Source organism: Delphinapterus leucas, chromosome 17, assembly GCF_059928025.1.
Source record: "Delphinapterus leucas isolate spDelLeu-1000000601 "Yukka" chromosome 17, BTC_Dleu_Yukka2, whole genome shotgun sequence".
NCBI lineage: Eukaryota > Metazoa > Chordata > Mammalia > Artiodactyla > Monodontidae > Delphinapterus > Delphinapterus leucas.
Window position 1 is genome coordinate 36,106,231 of NC_143145.1, and position 17,911 is coordinate 36,124,141.

General features: G+C 40.3%; 1 protein-coding gene across 6 annotated transcripts in view; it reads right to left on the bottom strand.

Moving 5' to 3' along the window:
• Positions 1–17,911, bottom strand: part of GRHL2 (grainyhead like transcription factor 2) — a 164,004-nt gene that overhangs the window by 90,070 nt on the left and 56,023 nt on the right. For all 6 annotated transcript variants that reach the window (XM_089898846.1, XM_089898845.1, XM_089898844.1 and 3 more), the window contains 3 exons: positions 16,810–16,877; positions 11,803–12,196; positions 2,091–2,146 (listed from right to left, as the gene is read on the bottom strand). In XM_089898846.1, coding sequence (XP_089754972.1) covers positions 2,091–2,146; positions 11,803–12,196; positions 16,810–16,877 — 518 coding nt within the window. The remainder of the gene's footprint in view (positions 1–2,090; positions 2,147–11,802; positions 12,197–16,809; positions 16,878–17,911) is intronic.

Sequence of the window (17,911 nt, forward strand, 5' to 3'; positions counted from 1 at the left end):
ATGGCACACAATGATGATCCAATTACAAGTGCTTTGTGTGTTTTCTGAGAATCATCAGAGGCTCTTCACTGGGTCTATCTATTTTTTTTAGCTCTTTAATTTCAGTCTGTGAAAGGCTGTGTGCAAAAATGAAGTTCGCCTCTTAAAATGATCTACTTACAAGATTATAGGGGACTCTTGCTTTCTATGTTGAATATTTCTGCAATTTTTGGGTTTTTTTTAACTTTTATAATGAGAAAGAAATTTGAAGGGCAAAATAATATTCCTCTTCCATGATAAAAATCTTAGGCTTAAGCTGATAAACAAAGCAAATTCCAGAATATGTGTCTTAGAATAAGGTGGGAAATAAATCATGCAAGACAGAACCAATTCCACTGTCATTTTGCCTAGAAAAAGCAATTTCAAGATAACCCACTGAATCATAAAGTTTGAGACCTGGACAGGATATTAGGAATCACCTAGACCAGGAGCGTGCAACTTGTCTAGGTCACAGACTGCTTGAAAAACATGAAGAAAGCTGTGAACCCTCTTCCCAGATAAAAGCACATATGAACACTAATGATTTTTAATATAATTTCAAGGGATTCACGTCCCCCAAGCTCATCCACAACACAAGATAAGAACCACTTTCCTCATTTCACAGCTGAGGAGAGACTGAGAAACTTGCTCACCCCTGGAGACAATGACAGCAGCAGAAAGAGACACCAGGTCACATGACTGGTGGGTCGTTGCTCTTTTCACTGGCCTGATAGCTGGCTGCATGGTTATCTGGATTGACAGCATGCAAATTATACATGTATTTCCACGTTTTAGAAGGTGATTTGGAACTTTATCTTCTCTGCCTCTCCCCTACCCTTCATCACCACTGCACACCCAAATTCTGGCTGGGAGAATCTGGAGAGGGTGACTGGGGAGCCTGAGGCTGGAGCAAGACCCTGAAGGGGCAGGAGGGCTTCAAGCAGAAACAGAGAGAAGAGAAGAGGGCCATACATGTAAAAGCAAAGGGCCAAGAAATACAGTGGGGGACAAGGTTTACAGTAAAAAGGGACCAGCACATAGACGGCCCCAACTACCTTCATAAGGAATTTGTGTCTTATTCTGTCTGAAATGGTGAAATCACTGATAAGTTTTGTAAATGGGATGGATTAATTCATCCCTGCCATTCTCTCCTGTCTACAGGCATGATCATGACCAAGGACTTTGAACATGTGGCCCCTCTACCTAGAATGTTCTTAATCCTCCTTCTTTCCCTGGAAAACTCCTGATAATCCATCAAAATCCAGCTCAAATGCTACTTCTTGTAAAGCTTTCCTCTGGTCCCATCCCACTCACACCCCACACACACCCAGGCCTGCAGGTCATCTCAGCTGTCTATTCATGTATCTCTGTAGCAGGACTCATCATTTTGCAAATGTATTGCAATTTGTATGACATCACACAGGTCTCCTGCAAAAGTCTATGGGCCTCTTTTAAGGACAGGTTATAACTTATCCTCAATCCCTATCTCATTGCTGGAAGATGGAAGGCACCAAAGTCTGTGACAGCTAGTAGGTAGAAATGTCCAAAGTGGAACGGAAGGGAAAAGAAAGTGCTGGCAGGGCAACCTGTTATGTTGCAACAGCTCAGAAGCATATGCACAAGAGTAAATTGGAAGAGACAGGACAGGTAGAATAGGACATCCAGCACTTGGCAAATGCCATGAACGTGTAGCAGGAAGGCAAGCACCTTGCACCTCTGGAGTGTGTGGCTGGGAGGATGGCATCATTAGGCACAACAAGAAATAAAAGTGGAAGAACAGATGTGAAAGAAGTGAAGAAGGAAGGAAAGAAGAGGAAAAGACACGTACATGCTGTGCTGGAGGCCCAAGTGCCTGAGGTTTAGAGGAACACCTAAGAAGGGATGTCTAGCAGCAAAAGGACAAAGGAAGGGTACAGGTAGGTCTCAGAAAATTGATCAAGACTGGAAATAGTAATTTAGAAGTCATTGTGTAGAGAAAAGAATTTTCTTTTAAAGGTGTAAAAGTATAACTTGACGATACATTTAAACAGGTATCAGTTCATCAGTTTCTAGGGGCATCTCCTGTAACCTACCTTGATGTCTGGTCATACATGTACTCCTCAGCCCCAACTGAAGCACTCCGAAATTTCTGCAAAATCACCAAAATTAGAACAAATAGGTGAGTCATTATGCAGGAAAAAAAAAAGTGACAAATGTATCCAAACTGTTTTATCCCCATTTTAGAAAGGAAAATTACACATTTTCTTGGCATTATGTTTTCAACTACAGTGAAAATAGTTACCATTTGTGTACAGAACTTGCATACCACCTGCACACTGAGAATTACATTCAACAGAAAATGCATTTGTGCTTTTATTCACATGTCCACTTTGACATGTCCACAGGTGTTCCTAAATTGTCTCCAGGTACTGGAAACTGTTTCCTCAAACATGTAAACATCTCTTCCATTTTCTTATCTCCAACACTTATTCCAAAAGTCACAAATTCTGAGTTAACGGAATACTCATTACAGAGAAGCCACATAGCGTATCATAAAGCAGTATTTAGAGTTCTGGGGCATAGTTTTTGGAGCAAGACTTTCTAGGGTCAAGTTCTAGGGTCAAGTTCTAGCTCTTTTACCTGCTGCCTATGTAGACTGAGGCAAGTGCCATATTTTCTTCAGCTGTAAAATGCCTACTTATAGTGATGAGAAGAATTAAATGCATTAGCAGAGATAAAGTACTACAAACAGTTCCTGGAACGTGGTGAGCTCTATCTATGTGTATTAAATTCTGTTCCATACTCAGGCAAAATTGTGAAACTGAAGTTCACACTGACATTTTTTTCTTCCAACAACAACAACAACAAAAATTCTGTTCTATAGTAATCACTTGATCGTACTCAATGCCCTTCTCTAAGATCTTCATTATCACAACAGTGTTAAAAGTAATTTTGCGGAGGGAAATTCTAAGTCTTAGTATTACATGTGAAAAGGCTTGGGTCCACAGACATTCAGTTGCTGTATATTTAGTGCAAGTAGGATGCACTTTGCTACATTTTAGAACCTTCTTAAAAGCAGATGCACCAAAAGCCCTAACTCTTGATCCTAAAGTAAATATAATAGAATATTGATGAAAAAGCACTTGGTGGACCACACAGATCTGGACCTTCCGCTGTGGCCTTTTTTCTAGTGTCTCTTTCTAAGAAACAACCGTCTTGCCTTTCATTTCTCTGCCATAAACTTCCATTCTTTGACAAGTAATTCGAAGATTTCCTTCTCAGGAAAGGTTTACTCACAGCTATTTTCCAAATTTCCTTCACAATCTCTAACCACCATCACTTGAATGCAGTGTGCCCTCACCTCACACTTCATATGTACATACATAGGATCTTTATTTATATACAGTCTTATAAGCTCCGTGGATCCGAGAAGACAGTTTGCCCTTCAAAGTTTACCCAAACGCAGCCCAGGAGCATCTGACAAGTATTTGTTAACTAGTTTATTAATCATGACAGAGACTCAAAGATACAGATTTGTGTTTCTTTTGCAATCAGTCAACCCATCAACAAGGCATTAAATGGAAATATTCTGGGGCTTCAGCATCTGACTGGTGCCAAGAGACATAGAGAAAATATATAAGGCACTTTCTTTGCCTCAAATATATAAAAATTGGTTGAGGAGGTGAGTAAATTCATATGAAAAATGACAACAAAAGAAACTGAAATACAGTAAATGACTAGATATGAAGGTCTATGTTAAAGCATTCATCCATTCATTTATTCAGGTGTCCTGACTGGAAAAGTACAGAATGAACATTACCAGGAAAGGAAGATCAGCAAAATTCTGGAAAGATTTTATGGCTGTTGTGAACTTTGCTTTGATCCTTGATATATTTAAGAATTAGGAAATTTTGGAGTAGGAAGGTAGCACGATGAAAAGAGCATTTAAGGAAATGACTCCAAGACAGAGAAGATGCATTTCAAAGGTCTTCTTTGAAGGAATATGTGGTAACCCGTAACAACACATGGTGAACCAGTATTAATAAGCAAGGCCCTGAATGAGTTCATTGCCCATGCCATAGCACCGTGCAGCCTGAGGATAGACTTGCTTACTAAAACATATTGGACTGATACATTCTAGGGTTCTAATGTCCCAGGGGATGTAAGAAGATGTGATATACTACAACTATTCAGACTCAAAGAGACTGTCAACTATGGGCTAACAAATAAAAACTCTTAATCCAATAATATGAGCATGTAAACAAGAACTATGAAAAAATTAAAATAGTTGACATATTACTGACATGGATATTACTTTTTCCGAGTTTAAACATTTATCCTTAATTCGGTTACATTATCTTTATAATTAAAAAAAATTAAATGTATACTCTACCTGGAAAACATCACAATCCTTTATGATGGCCCTAAATGATTGTTGATATGGCCAAAGGGAGAGAGGCCTTTTAAAAATATACATATATATTTATCCTACAGTAAAACTGTAGGCTACCCTCACCCTTGGCATTTTCACTGTTGCTGTACAAGGCTGCTTGGTTTTCTTTTTGTTGCCAAAGTCTAATAAACAGGAGAGACTGTCATGCTTATGCATGAAGTAGAATTTAGTCAAATAAAAAGTTCTGGTCAAAAAAAAAAAGAATTAGAACCAAAACACTCAGGCCATTCTGACTACAATTACCAAGTTTCCACAACTGTTTGGAAACATTTTAATATAATTTGTAGGATGCCAAAAGGCAGGCAGACAGCCAACATCACCATACCTCGCTGTGATTTGATGCAGCGCATCTATACATTTCTTAATCATTTGGCCTGAGAAAAATGGTAGTAAAGGAAGTATGGTAACATATATTTTCTAGATTATCCTTAAAGGACTTTAGACATCAAGGAATATTAGAATGTTATATTTAAATTTTGAATATTAGAATTCTAGTTTTTTCCTTGGGTGGGAGGAAAGAGACATCTACTAAGAATCTACTACGAAAAGACAATGATTCTAAACAGTGGTAAAATCAGATATAGCAAAATAATTCCATGTCTTTGATCAGCCACCAATTTTTTAGGTCTTATGATTCATTTATTCATTCATCCACTCTTTCAATAAATATTTGCTGAGCATCTACTTTGCATCAGACACCATGCTAGGTGCTATGGATACCACAGTGAACAAAAAGAGCAGCAGTCCCTGCTGTCATGAAGCTTCCGACCTAGTAGATGAAAAATATTAGTCAAATAATCATTAATTTAAAAATTTACAAACTGTGTGCAGGCACTCTAAGAAGAACAACAGAGTTCTAGGAGAGCACATCACCACCGAGAAAGTAAAAATCAGTCCCACTGACAATCAGCCTTGATGCTTCTAACAGAATGTACTGCTTCCAACAGCACACGGACAAGGCCAACAGAAGACAAGCAATGCTCCCAACACAACCCCAGAAGACAATAACACAGGTACAAAAGTGAGTAACATCCCCCCCTTCCGTGGGATTGATGCCTTCTTGGCAAAGATAGCCTCAGCCCTGCATTGTTCATCCCATCTCCTGAACAATGACGACCAGTTTCTAGACTGCCCCAACGTCTTGACATATGAAATCCAGAGCTGGTTGTCACTTCCATGATCCCTTCTTAGACTCATCCGTAACAAGCCCAAACACTACCAAGAGCTCCTCCCAACTCTCTCTTGCTGAGTTGTCCCTAAGGGCCCCTTGCAGGAGCAGGCTAAATAAATGTAACTTTGACTGCAGATGTGTTCACGGTAGTCTTTGGCTGGTGGACTTAGATACAAAGAAAACTGACTTTACTAGGAACTGAAAGGGGAGGACAGGGAAGGCTTCCTTGAGGTAGTCACACAGGAGGAAGGGTGTGGAAGGTAGTAAAGAATATTCTAGAATAGCATTGTCCAATAGAACTTTATGCAAAGATGTAAGTGTTCTATATCTTCACTAATATGGTAGCCACGTGCACCTTCTGAGCACTTAAAATGGAGATAGTGGGACTGAGGAATTGAATTTTTAATTTTATTCAATTTTAATAGCCACAGGTGGCTAGTGACTGCAGTATTGCACAGCACAGTCCTAAAACATGGAGTAGCAGGCACATGGGTCCTGAGGCAGGAGGGAACATATCAGGTTCATAGAACTGAATGATGCTCAGAGCAGAGAGCACCAGGGGGAAAGATGTGCAAGAGGAGGTGGGAAAGGCGGAGGAGAAACAGAATGTGCAAGGCCTTGTAAACCCGTTAAAGATATAGACCTTAATCCTAAAAACAATGGGATTTCAGTGAGAGGGTGTCATGATCAGATTAGCATTCTGAAAAGACCATCCCAGGTACAGTGCACAAAAGTGGACAGTATTATAGGCCAGAGATAATGACAGCTTGGGTCAGTATGGTGGAAGTAGAATGGAGATAAATGATTTCAGAGAGATTTAAGAAAGTGAAGTTGATAGAACTGATAATGACTTAGATGGGGATTATCGTAGAGCAAAGCATCAAGAAAAAAATCCTCGTTGCTTGAGAAACCGGAAGGACGGTGGTGCCACTCCACTAGAGCAGTGAACATGAGGGAAGATGTAAGTCAGATTTTGAGCTGGTGGTGAGTCAAACAGGCAGTTGAACATAAAGGTCTGGAGCTCAGAGAGAACTGGGCTGGAGAAAAATAACGTGAAAAGTATTCAGGACATAGATGATAACTGAAGCTGCAGACATAAAGCTAAGAGCATTTTCAAGAGACAACAGTGATCAAAGCATCAAATGGTGCTGCAAAGTAACAGCTTTAACAGAACGGGGATTTCCAGAGCCGTTCTATTCAAGAGCTGGGTAGATGGCCCCTAGGAACCTAAGGATAGGCCATCCAATCTCGTAAAATTTGACTATGTATAGAGAAACCTAAATCCTTCCCAAGTATAAAATGTGTATGCTAAGGATTTTCCAAAATTTTGCTTGGTGCAAAAACAAACTAATAAAATAATAGAAGTTTTAGTGGTACCATATGCACTATATCATGTATTTAAAATAAAAACAACAAAATTGGTTGCACTGATCAAAAAGTGAAGCCATGTTCCATTTCAGTACTTGAATCAACATTTTTAAGATTTTATTCTTTAAGTTTGTGGTGGGAAATGAACTATCAGTTAAAAATTAGTCATGTTGGACAGGGTTTAGATCCAGGGTAACTTCCAGTATCAGTCTACAGATGAATATAACATCAATGGATATAACCATCATATGTCTGTTGGGTATAACAAATAATAATTCTTTGATTTTATTTCAGAATTCTCTGCAAACTATGTTAATTTGACAAATAACATACCAGGGACTAAATAATGAAATACATGGTAGAGATATCTGGTGCTCACACATAAATCATTCTCATTCCTGAGCACATGGGAAAACTAGACTTCTCTTAACCTCTTGCAGTTAGTTAAGACCATGTGACTGGTTCTAGCCAATGAAATGTGAACAGGGGTAATAGCAATACTTCCAGGTCATAGCATTTACAACTCAGTGTGCCATCTCCATGGTCTCTCTTCCCCAGCTGGGATGACCCTGAAGCCACATATAGAGATGGTAATGTCACAAGATGGAGGGAACCTGGATTCCTGATCAAAAGACAGGTCCGCAGACATCTATCAAGATTATTATTAGCAAGAAATAAACATTTAGTGTATCAAATCACTGAGATCTGGTGTTCCTTCATTCATACAGTTAGACTTATGTTAGCTGACATACAAAATTGTAGTACAGAATAGCAAATTCTTTCTTCTACTTTGATTCTTATGATGACAATACATATGATTTTTCTATAAAAACTCTTTCTTGCATCTCTCAAGGTTTACATGTTTCCTAAAAGCATTCTAGGTGTTAATACTACGCTGTTTTATATTTATCAACTATACTCTTTGCTTATTAGCTGTGTGGCCTTTGGCACGTTCATAACCTCTCTGAATCTCTGTTTTTTCATCTGTAAAGTGGGAAGAGTAATACCTTCCTTGCAGAATTGTGGTATAGTAAATATTAGAAATAAAGTGTGTAAGCCACAGTGCCTGGCACACAGTAGTACTCAATAAATAGCAGCTATATAGATAGTAACCTTCTAGAGCGCAGAAACCAAGGCACACCTCCTGCCGTCTACTCCCACGTCTAGCACAATGCCTAACACCCAGTATAAACAAATATTTACCAAATGTTACTACGAAGAGGATACAAAATAAAATATAAATCAAATTAGCTAAAATAAATTCATTAAAGAACTTTTTAATGCTACTAGCCTCAGTTGAACCAAACTGCTCCCTTCCCTGGTATCACTATACACAGAGAGAGAGAGAGAGAGAGAGAGAGAGAGAAGAAGCCATCTCTAATAGCAAATGAAACTTGCTAATTCAACAAGTAGTAGACATTTTAGTAGTTTGCCTAAAGGAAGTGCTAGGTTTTAGACAAATTTTCCTTAGTGAAATTTACTTGGTGAAATCACTGAGCTCACCTGATCTTATAACCAGTTGACAGTGCCATGGCTAAAGATCATGATAAATCATTCCATTTAATTTACATCAGATTGAATTATAATATGCAATGTAAACACTGATTTCCAAGACTAGGAGAGCAGCTAAACCAAACTCGGTGGAAATAACTTTCACATTTAGTTTCTGGTAAGTTGCTTTCTCATCCACTCCAAAATAAAACCCCAAATACAATTGCGTCCTTTCATAAGCCTCTTTACCTACAACACAAACACAACTCATAACACATCCTCCAAGTAGCATGATGGTTCCGCTGACATTGGACCACATCCACGGACTCTTCTGTGACTAATGTAATATTTCTGCACTGTGTGAGAAAAACATTAGTAGCAACCCTTTAGTGAAAAAGTATGCACCTCACATTCCTACGTGGAATGACTTGCTTTTCTCTACAGAAGCACCCCTGACTGCTTGAGGGCAAATCAAATATTCAACAATACCAAAAACCCTACGAGATCCCTTGCTCAGTTTGAAAAAAAAAAAAGCAGCAGCAGCAGCAGGTTGTTGACTCTTTTAAGCCACACCACACAGGAAGCTAAAGGAGCAAACTTTAAGATAATATTTTTATTACAAGGACACTGAAGGTTTGATATAAAGCTACTAGAGCCCAAGAAATACGGAAGCCTGGTAAGGGCAGGGAATTTACTGTGTCTCACTCTGCTCACTCCCCAATTTCATAGAATGCAGCAGGCACTCAGGAATGACAGGCCAGGAAAAGAAGGGCTGCTAGTGTGACTTGTCTACTGTGAGGCCCTCCCAACGCTGCAGAGAGCTGGTTCCTTTTGTTCCTCTTATTCTCATATGAAAGATGAGAAATAGCTAATGACGTAGACAAAGAATCCTCATTTAAGAAAACAAACACATTTAAGCAAGGCACTATGTTCAGTTATGGAGCTCCTAAGAACTGGAAGGTCCCACAGTGTCTCTGAGTGTAGAGGTAACGGCTAAGGACACTGGCCCTGGAGCCCGACAGCTTGTGGCAAGTCCCATCTCTGCCACTTACTACGGTGCGACCATGGGTGTTCTTATGCTTTCTGTGCCTTAGTATCCTCATTTGGAAAACACAGATGACAATAACAGTACCTCATAGGGTTTTTGTGAGGATTAGATGAGTATATATCACTTAGAATGATGCCCAGCACAAAGTAGGTGCTCATCAAATGCTTATTATTTTAAAATATGATTATTTAGGGTTACAATTTCAGCCTCAGGTGGCTGAATTTTGTCCCATTGGCAACTAAATGGGTATCGGGCTGCAAGTATTTGGTATACTGCCACCACAGTCACTCCTCTTTAAGAAATAAGAAACCACAAGTTTTCCCCTTCTGCCATTGTCTTTTATTGACCCAGGTGGAGTGCAAAATGAGATGTCAGTGACCATCGACTCAAATGTAAAGGCACTGCTCCTAAATGTTGAAGCAGCTGACCTGAACTAAAGACAAGAAGAAAAGCATTACATATTCTGGGTCAAAAACTGGAGAGGTGATCCACAATTATATCAGCAATTGTTGTTCTACAAAGATCCCAAGGCAATTAAATGGAAAGAATATTGTCTTTTCAACAAATGATGCTGGAACACTGGATATCAATGTGGGAAAGAAATGGGACTCAACCCTTCTCTAACACCAGATATAAAAATTATCTCAAAGTGGATCATAAACCTACACATAAGATGTAAAACTATTAAATGTCTAGAAAAAAAACCAGAGAAATCTTTGTGACATTAGGTTAGGCCAAGACTTCTTAAACTGTACATCGAAAGCATAAACTCTAAGAGGAAAATATTGATTAACTGGACTTCATCAAGATTAAATACTGTTGCTGTTTGAAAAACATAGTTAAGAAAATAAAGTGGCTATCACACTGCAAAACGTATAACTGATAAAGGGCTACACTATTTAAGGATCTCTTACAACTTAATAAAAGGAAGACAAATAACCCAATTTAAAAATTGGGCAAATTATTTGAACAGACATTCCACAAAAGAAGTTATAGGAACGGTCAGATAAACACACGGAATAATATTCAACATCACTAGACACCAGAGAAATGCAATTTTAAACCACAATGAGACACGATCACATATGCACTAAAACGACTACAGTTAAAAAGACGGACAATATCAAGTTTGGGCAAGGATATGGAAAAGGGGAACCCTCATGTATTGCTGGTGAGAATGAAAATGTTCCAGCCACCTTGAAACACTGTCAGCAGTGTTTCACATACATTTACCACATGACCCAGCAAGTGCAGTCCTAGGTATTTACACAAGACAAGACAAATGAAAGCATATGTCCACAGCAGCGTTATTCATAATAGCCAAACCCTAGAAGCCAAAACCTAGAAACAACCAAAAGTCCACCAACTGGGGAATAAATTGTGATACATGCTTACCGTGGGATACTACTCAGCAATTTTAGAAACAAATTATTAGCACAAGCGATAACATAGATGAATCTCAAAAAGATTCTGCTAAATGAAAGAAGGCAACATACAAGACTCTATACTCTACCATTCCATTTATATGAAATTTGAGAAAAAGCAGAAGTATAGTGACAGAAGGCTAATCTGTGTCTGCCACGAGCAAGAGGAGACGGGAGGGCTTGAAATTCAAACTCTTAGGATGAGGAAACTTTCCACTGATTCTGACGTTGGTTACATCATTGTAAACAATTAGCAAAATTTTCAAACGTGTGAATTTAAAACAAACAAGCAAGCAAAGATCATTGCTTCCGTAAGTTCTTTGGGCACACGAGAAGAATACATAGAATCTATTTGTAAGGTACCAAGTACACATACATGTACACACTTGATTATTGACAATACCAATTCTTTCTTGAGTATTCAATCAGACAAAGTCTTTAAAGAGTTATATTGTTTTAAAAAGTGATGGGCAGGCAACATCTTTGGCTGCCATTTGGAAAGTTACAAACTAGAAGAGGTCAAAGTGAAAACTTTACAAAGTAGGAAATTTCCACGCAAACAGCCCTTTGTTCTTCAAAAATAGTTCATTTTAAGACTAAAACTAAAACCAGTCAAGGAATCTGTCATCTAAGAGGCAGGAAAACGGAAATATTCCGCCACACACCTAGGCCAATGGTCTAATAAAACCCGTTTATGAAGAAAGATGCAGGCATGTTTAAAAAAAAAAACAAACAAAATCTTAAACTCACAGTTGAATTCACTCATCCCACTTAAAAAGCCAACAGAGAAAACAAGTTAGGTGGTTTTGGGTTTCAGTTCCAGCTGCTGATGTAAGAGCCAGGGACTCACCTCTGTGTTTCCGTCTTTGAAGCTCTCGCTGTAAGTACTGTCCGGGGTGCTGCGCTGATCATCCTTGAGGTAGGTGCTATGGCTGGCCACGGACGGCACACCATACTGAGTCTGTTCAAAGATAACCACGCGTTGCTCTTCACCATCTCCCCGGGGATAGTGCACAGGTGGGGCCGTGAAAACCGGCGTGAAATCTTCGGCCTTCACCACTGTGATTCCCGCCATGGGGATGACGGCTGGGCTCTCAGAGACGTTCGTGCTATACTGTTCCCGTTTTGAATTCTCCAGGTGGTCTTGGTTTAGGGAAAGGTTCACTGGAACAGTCTTTAGGACCTGCACTCGGTTTTCTCCTCCACTCAAACTACTGTGGGCTCCACTGGTGCCAAGACAGTTTCTGTGTGTTTAAACCCACACCCCGCAACAGAACAGAATTAGAAACATCACCCTTCTGCAACTCCTAATAACTGATGTAAACAAGAATCAGTGGATGCTAATGCATTAGGGGGAGAGCTGATGGCAAACTTTACAATGGAATGCAATGAATCTTTGTATCACTAGAAGGAGGACAACTACACCTATGTGCCTCCTGGTATCATGCAATGAGCCCCACCTAGAAAGTGCTATTGCCCACCCCCCCCCCCGAAACAGCTGACTCTAAATCAAGCAAGCCTTTACATCTAGCTTCCAGTTCTTAGGATATATGGGAGCTGGAAGAATAATTTAAACAACATTGAAAAGAAACAATCATACAAACCAGAATGTCACACATCTTACTGACCTGGTTTCTTCAATAAGTCAGAGGCATGAAAAAAGAAAGAAAAGTGGGAGACTTGTTCTAGGTTAAGAAACTTAAAAGACATAATCAAATAGGATTAGCAGATCTTGTCTGGATCCTGATCTAAAAAACCAAAAAGGCACTTATGAGGCAGTGGGATTTTTGAGACAACTGAATATGAACTGAGAGGTAGCTGATGTTAAGGAAGTACTGTTAACTCACCTAGATGTGATAATGATTTTGAGATTAGGTAATAAAATGTCTTTATTTAGAGATACAAATCATAAGTTGTTAGAGGTGAAATGGCATAAAGTAAGCCAGGAACTTATTTTGAATACTATTGCAATAAAAATTTAGAAAGAAAAGGTCAAGTTTAAGTAGGTGTAACACAAAGTTATCAGTGCTGAACCCGGAGGATGGGATGGGTATCTGGGAGTTCATTATACCATCGTTTTTATTTATGGGTATGTTTGAAAGCTTTCAGAAGAAAACATTTTAAGTAGCTTTTTTGAAAAAAGGTAGGAGCAGGACAATAAGTTAAAGGAAGAGAGTGGAAAGAATATTTTTCACTCTTCTGCAGGCTAAACCCCTTGCAGGAAAAATAATATAATGAGAGGGCTTCCCTGGTGGCGCAGTGGTTGAGAGTCCGCCTGCCGATGCAGGGGACACGGGTTCGTGCCCCGGTCTGGGAGGATCCCACATGCCGCAGAGCAGCTGGGCCCGTGAGCCATGGCCGCTGAGCCTGCGCGTCCGGAGCCTGTGCTCCACAACGGGAGAGGCCACAACAGTGAGAGGCCCGCGTACCGCAAAAAAAAAATAAATAAATAATAATAATAATATAATGAGAATTTATCATTAGAATATTTTCACTAAATTGAGAAGTACCATCAGCTCATTGATGTCCTTAGCACTGAATTACTTTCAGGGCTTAAGGAGGTGGTGTAACTGGGCTTACGTAAGACAAGATCTCTCAGATCTCAGACCTCCTGTGCTACAAAGAGAAAGGAAAGGATTCAGAAGATTAATTCTTGCCAGTATAAGATGAAATACTTTCATCTATACTATAGAATACTGGGAGAGAGCAGAAGCAGAGAGAAACTTCTTACGAAAAGAGCGTTATTGATAGCAAAATGATTTTACTAGCAAAGTCCTTGTGGTAAGATTTGAGGCCACCTCTTATTTATAGATTATTCTGAATGACACAGAGAGAAAATGCACGTTTTGCGTGGAGCCCCGTCCCCAATGTCTGTTTTTCTAAAACTAGCATGTGCTTTCTGGGGCTTACAGCGATCTCTCATCGAGAGAAATATTTGAATAAAATTGGTTCTTCCAAGAATTGGGCTCTCGTGGCTCCTCTCTGTAAAGGAAATCCACTCGCCTCTGAGTTTGCCTCTCAAACAGGACTCGGTATTTTTAGCTTTGATTTTTCAAATAAAACTTCAAAGTGAAGCTTGAGGAAAGAATGGCTCCACATGAACAAAGCCAACAGAAAAATACCTGGACCTCTCCGAGTCAGTCACAGACCTGTAGAAATCATTCTAGAAACAAACCCTTTAAAGAATGAAATCGTGAGTCTATAAACATTCTGGCTTTAAGTAATAACCTGCTTTCATGGCTATATCAATACAATGAATCTGTATCTAAGACACAGTGAAAATTTAGGAATTATGTTCAATCTGAATCCAGTAAGCCGATGATGCCAAAACCCAGGCCACCCATTTATTTCAGTATTTCCCAAACCTTATTGTTGAGAACATTGCATAGAATGTTAATATATGTTCCTCAAAGAAAGGAGACCATGATAAAATCAGTATTAAAAAAAAAATTGCCTAAACAAGACCACCCTGGTGAGTCACAGTCGTGAACACAGTAAAGGTCCCCAAGGGTTCCTCCACTTGTTTAACTGTAACCCAGAATTTCTCAAACTCATTTTATCCGGGACCCTTCTGTGGAGGAGTAACTACTAATACTTGTGGGTAATGTTCTGCAAGTTGGGTGTAGGACGGTTGGTCTACGTTCACTAGCTACCGAAGCAATTATCCACTTTCAGCACTTCTGGGCTTTGCACAAGCACGGTCTTACTGGCTTTGCCAAAATATTCAAAATTAATCAACTCCTCTACAGTTAGAGTCCACTTCAGTCCAAATTTCTTAAGTCTTTAATTCATGCAAAACACTTGGATTCTAAACAAGAAACACACGTCAAAATATTTCTGGTGTGCTTATAAACAAATAAATAAGCAAACTAATAGAGTTGTGCAAATCTAGTTGAATCGTCACTACCATGAGACAAGGGAACAACAGACTCGGCACCATCCTATAATGTGTAAATGTGCCTCTATAGAATAGCACCGACCTTAAAAGCTGATGCCAGAGAACTCTGGAAGTCATCCAAAAAATGGGTGATCAGAACAAAGTAAGAATTATTGTGAGATATACTGACTCACCTGCAATAGAATTTAAAATTGAACCAAACATTATAATGTGAGAAAAAAATGCAAGGCTAAGAATGGTTCATTGAAATATACTTTTAAAAAATTTGGGGTCATGACATTGAGATTACTTTTCAAAGTGGCGACTTCTGTATACGAACATTTGTAATGATATCATGTCAGCACATGGCACCTTAATTCATGAGTACATTGCAGACCAAATGATATCCTTCCAAATTACATTCAACCGGAAGTCTACTAAGTCATAATCAGTCCATACAAGGTGGTTTGTCTATACCTCACCGCCAGTTTTTTTTTAAGGCACTCCATTGATATCACAAAAATGGCCTTTAAAATACAGTGAGTGGCTATCAGTCTCTAATGTTGCTCTAGAAGATACTTTACCAAAACATGGGCTCTTTTGTCTATTATGATACATACAGAGCACACATCTTAGATTCGTTCCCCTCCCCACCTCCACCCCCCACGCCTCCCCCAATTTTTCTGTGATTACTGGTATAGGTCTTAGGAGACGGCACTTGCTTAGCCTAATAAATGCTGGTTGGATGGTGGAAAAGTTATAGGACCTTAAGAGCATCAGCCTCTTTCTCCCTGTCATCACTGCTACTCACTAGTGCCCAGGGCCCCAAAGCAGCATAGAGCATCAGAAGATCCCTGTGGAACCACAAGTCAGGTGCAGACAGCCTTGATCACCTGCTGGGGACGTGCCTTAGAGGTGATACACAGCACAGGACCACTGATGGGCGGGGTGGCCCCCACTGCTAGTCGTATGACAAGATCACAATGTCACAAGCAGCTCCTATCAAGGCCAGGAAAGATTCTGACATGTGTTTTAGCAGGAGACTTCATTTCTCCTGGCTTCATGTTTCCAAGTGGAAAAACCCCCCAACAGAAAAGCACTGTGGCTTCTCCGTCCCTCTGCAGGGGAACAGATGTATTTGATTGGTGAGTTTGGGAGAAGTAGCTGAGCAAGGTGCTTCAGACCCTTGTGGTTCCCTCTTTATGTCTGGATCATCTTGGCCAAAGAAAGGGGACACTCCAGTCACCGCGGCCATGCCATCAGTGGCCTGTCCCTTCAGGGAGGCCTGAAGTCCTGCTTGGGACGGACTGGATGAATAGCCATATCTAAGTCAGGACTGAAATGTTACAAATTGCTGGTTCAAAATCACATTCTCTAATTAGCTTCATCAAAAGTAAAATTGATTTTTTTTCCTTTTTAATTTCAATCTGTCTGTTTCTTGTTTTTCAACTGGTTCTTAACTCAGGATTGAAGGAAAGGAGTATGACCTATGGTCTCCTAACATCTTTCCTGCCCCTGCACCCCAACAGTGTCCTCTGCCACCCATGGCTCTCTACCAGCTCCTCCCTGAACTGAGATCAGCCTGGCCTCCTTCCTCTCCCCCTTATCAAAGACGATCTTCAAATGTCTCACTCCCTCAAGGGCCTCATCGCAGTCATACAGCCATCGGACAGACAGAAAAGTTCACGCCAGCAGTAGGCTATCTTGCCTGTATATCACCTCTAACTCTTGGGATCTGCAGCCTCCTTGGAAGATACTGAATGCCCTTTGCAGAATTGCAAAACCAAAAAATACAATTTTCTCTCCCGCCTGAGAGATCCAGTTTTGTTCCAGACTCCAAAACCAGGTAGCAGACATGAAGCTTCTTGACTCCCATATCCTCTCAAGAACAAAAGTTATAGTTTAATACTATTGTTTTCAAAAAACGTAGAAAAAGAGTTATCTGGGGAGTCAGGCATATTCCTGTATATATTATCATACCTTTTATCCTGGTCTTCTTGGCTGTCACTTGCTTTGCTTACAGACAGCAGCCTCTTGTCTCGAGGAACCTGAAAACATCACCAACCATCAGTCAGACTTATGTAGATGCAGAGCTTGACACCAGCATAAGCAAAGAAAAGGAAATGGAACATTCTCCAGAGAACGGTGGCAAATTTGCAATGGCCAGGAGATGGTTAAAGGTAACCAGCCTGATTGGCAATGCCAGTAGACCGGATACAAAAGGGTGATAATCAATGTAGGGCCACAGCAATCCTGATTCTGCTGTGCCCTGCTGACACTGGCAACTCTCTCTCGCTGGACCTGAGCACCTTCTGAGCCCTCCCCACCTCGGTTGGGAGTGGATGAGGGGAAAGGGTAAGAGGATCTGTGCTCTGGAGCAGACAGAAAACATCTTGGAACTACAACAGGTATCCCATTAAGGAACAGGGACTGATCCTCCACTCTGATGAGGGACTCCAGGTGCTGACATGCAGGGGGGCAAACTGGGTAGGGGGCTGCACTGTCCAGTGAGGGAGCAACATCTAATACCTGAGCCAGCCTTCACCTACCCTCCCTAGCTCTCAAACTGGCTCCCACCCTGCTTCTTCTAATGCACTTTTATTATTGACTTCACAACCACAATGCCAACATATTACATGGAAGATTATTGAAAAAGTGCTACTTGAGAGAAGGGATCCCCCTACCAGCTGTGTTTCTGAACATCATATGACCGCCCTACCGCATTAAGGATCGCTTACCTATCTCTACCATAGTTCTCAAACACATGAATGGTGGGTTTAGATTTGTTTGCCTGGTTGGATGTTTTGGGTTTTTTTGGTTCTGATTTTGTTTCTTCCTAAATCTCCAGATCTTCCTTCTAGCCAAACACCTTTGCACTCAAAACACCGCCTTCACTATTCTGACATAAGAGAGCGTTTATGAGAAGCATCTCTCTTCTGGATTCCGGACTAGCAATCCTCATGGATAGTTTCCACTCACCTGAATATGTATGCAAGCCCAGTTAGCTGGGCAAGGGAGGCAACATAGCAGGGTGGCTAAGAGTCCAGGCCTAGACCTGATTGTTTGGGTTCAAATCTCAGCT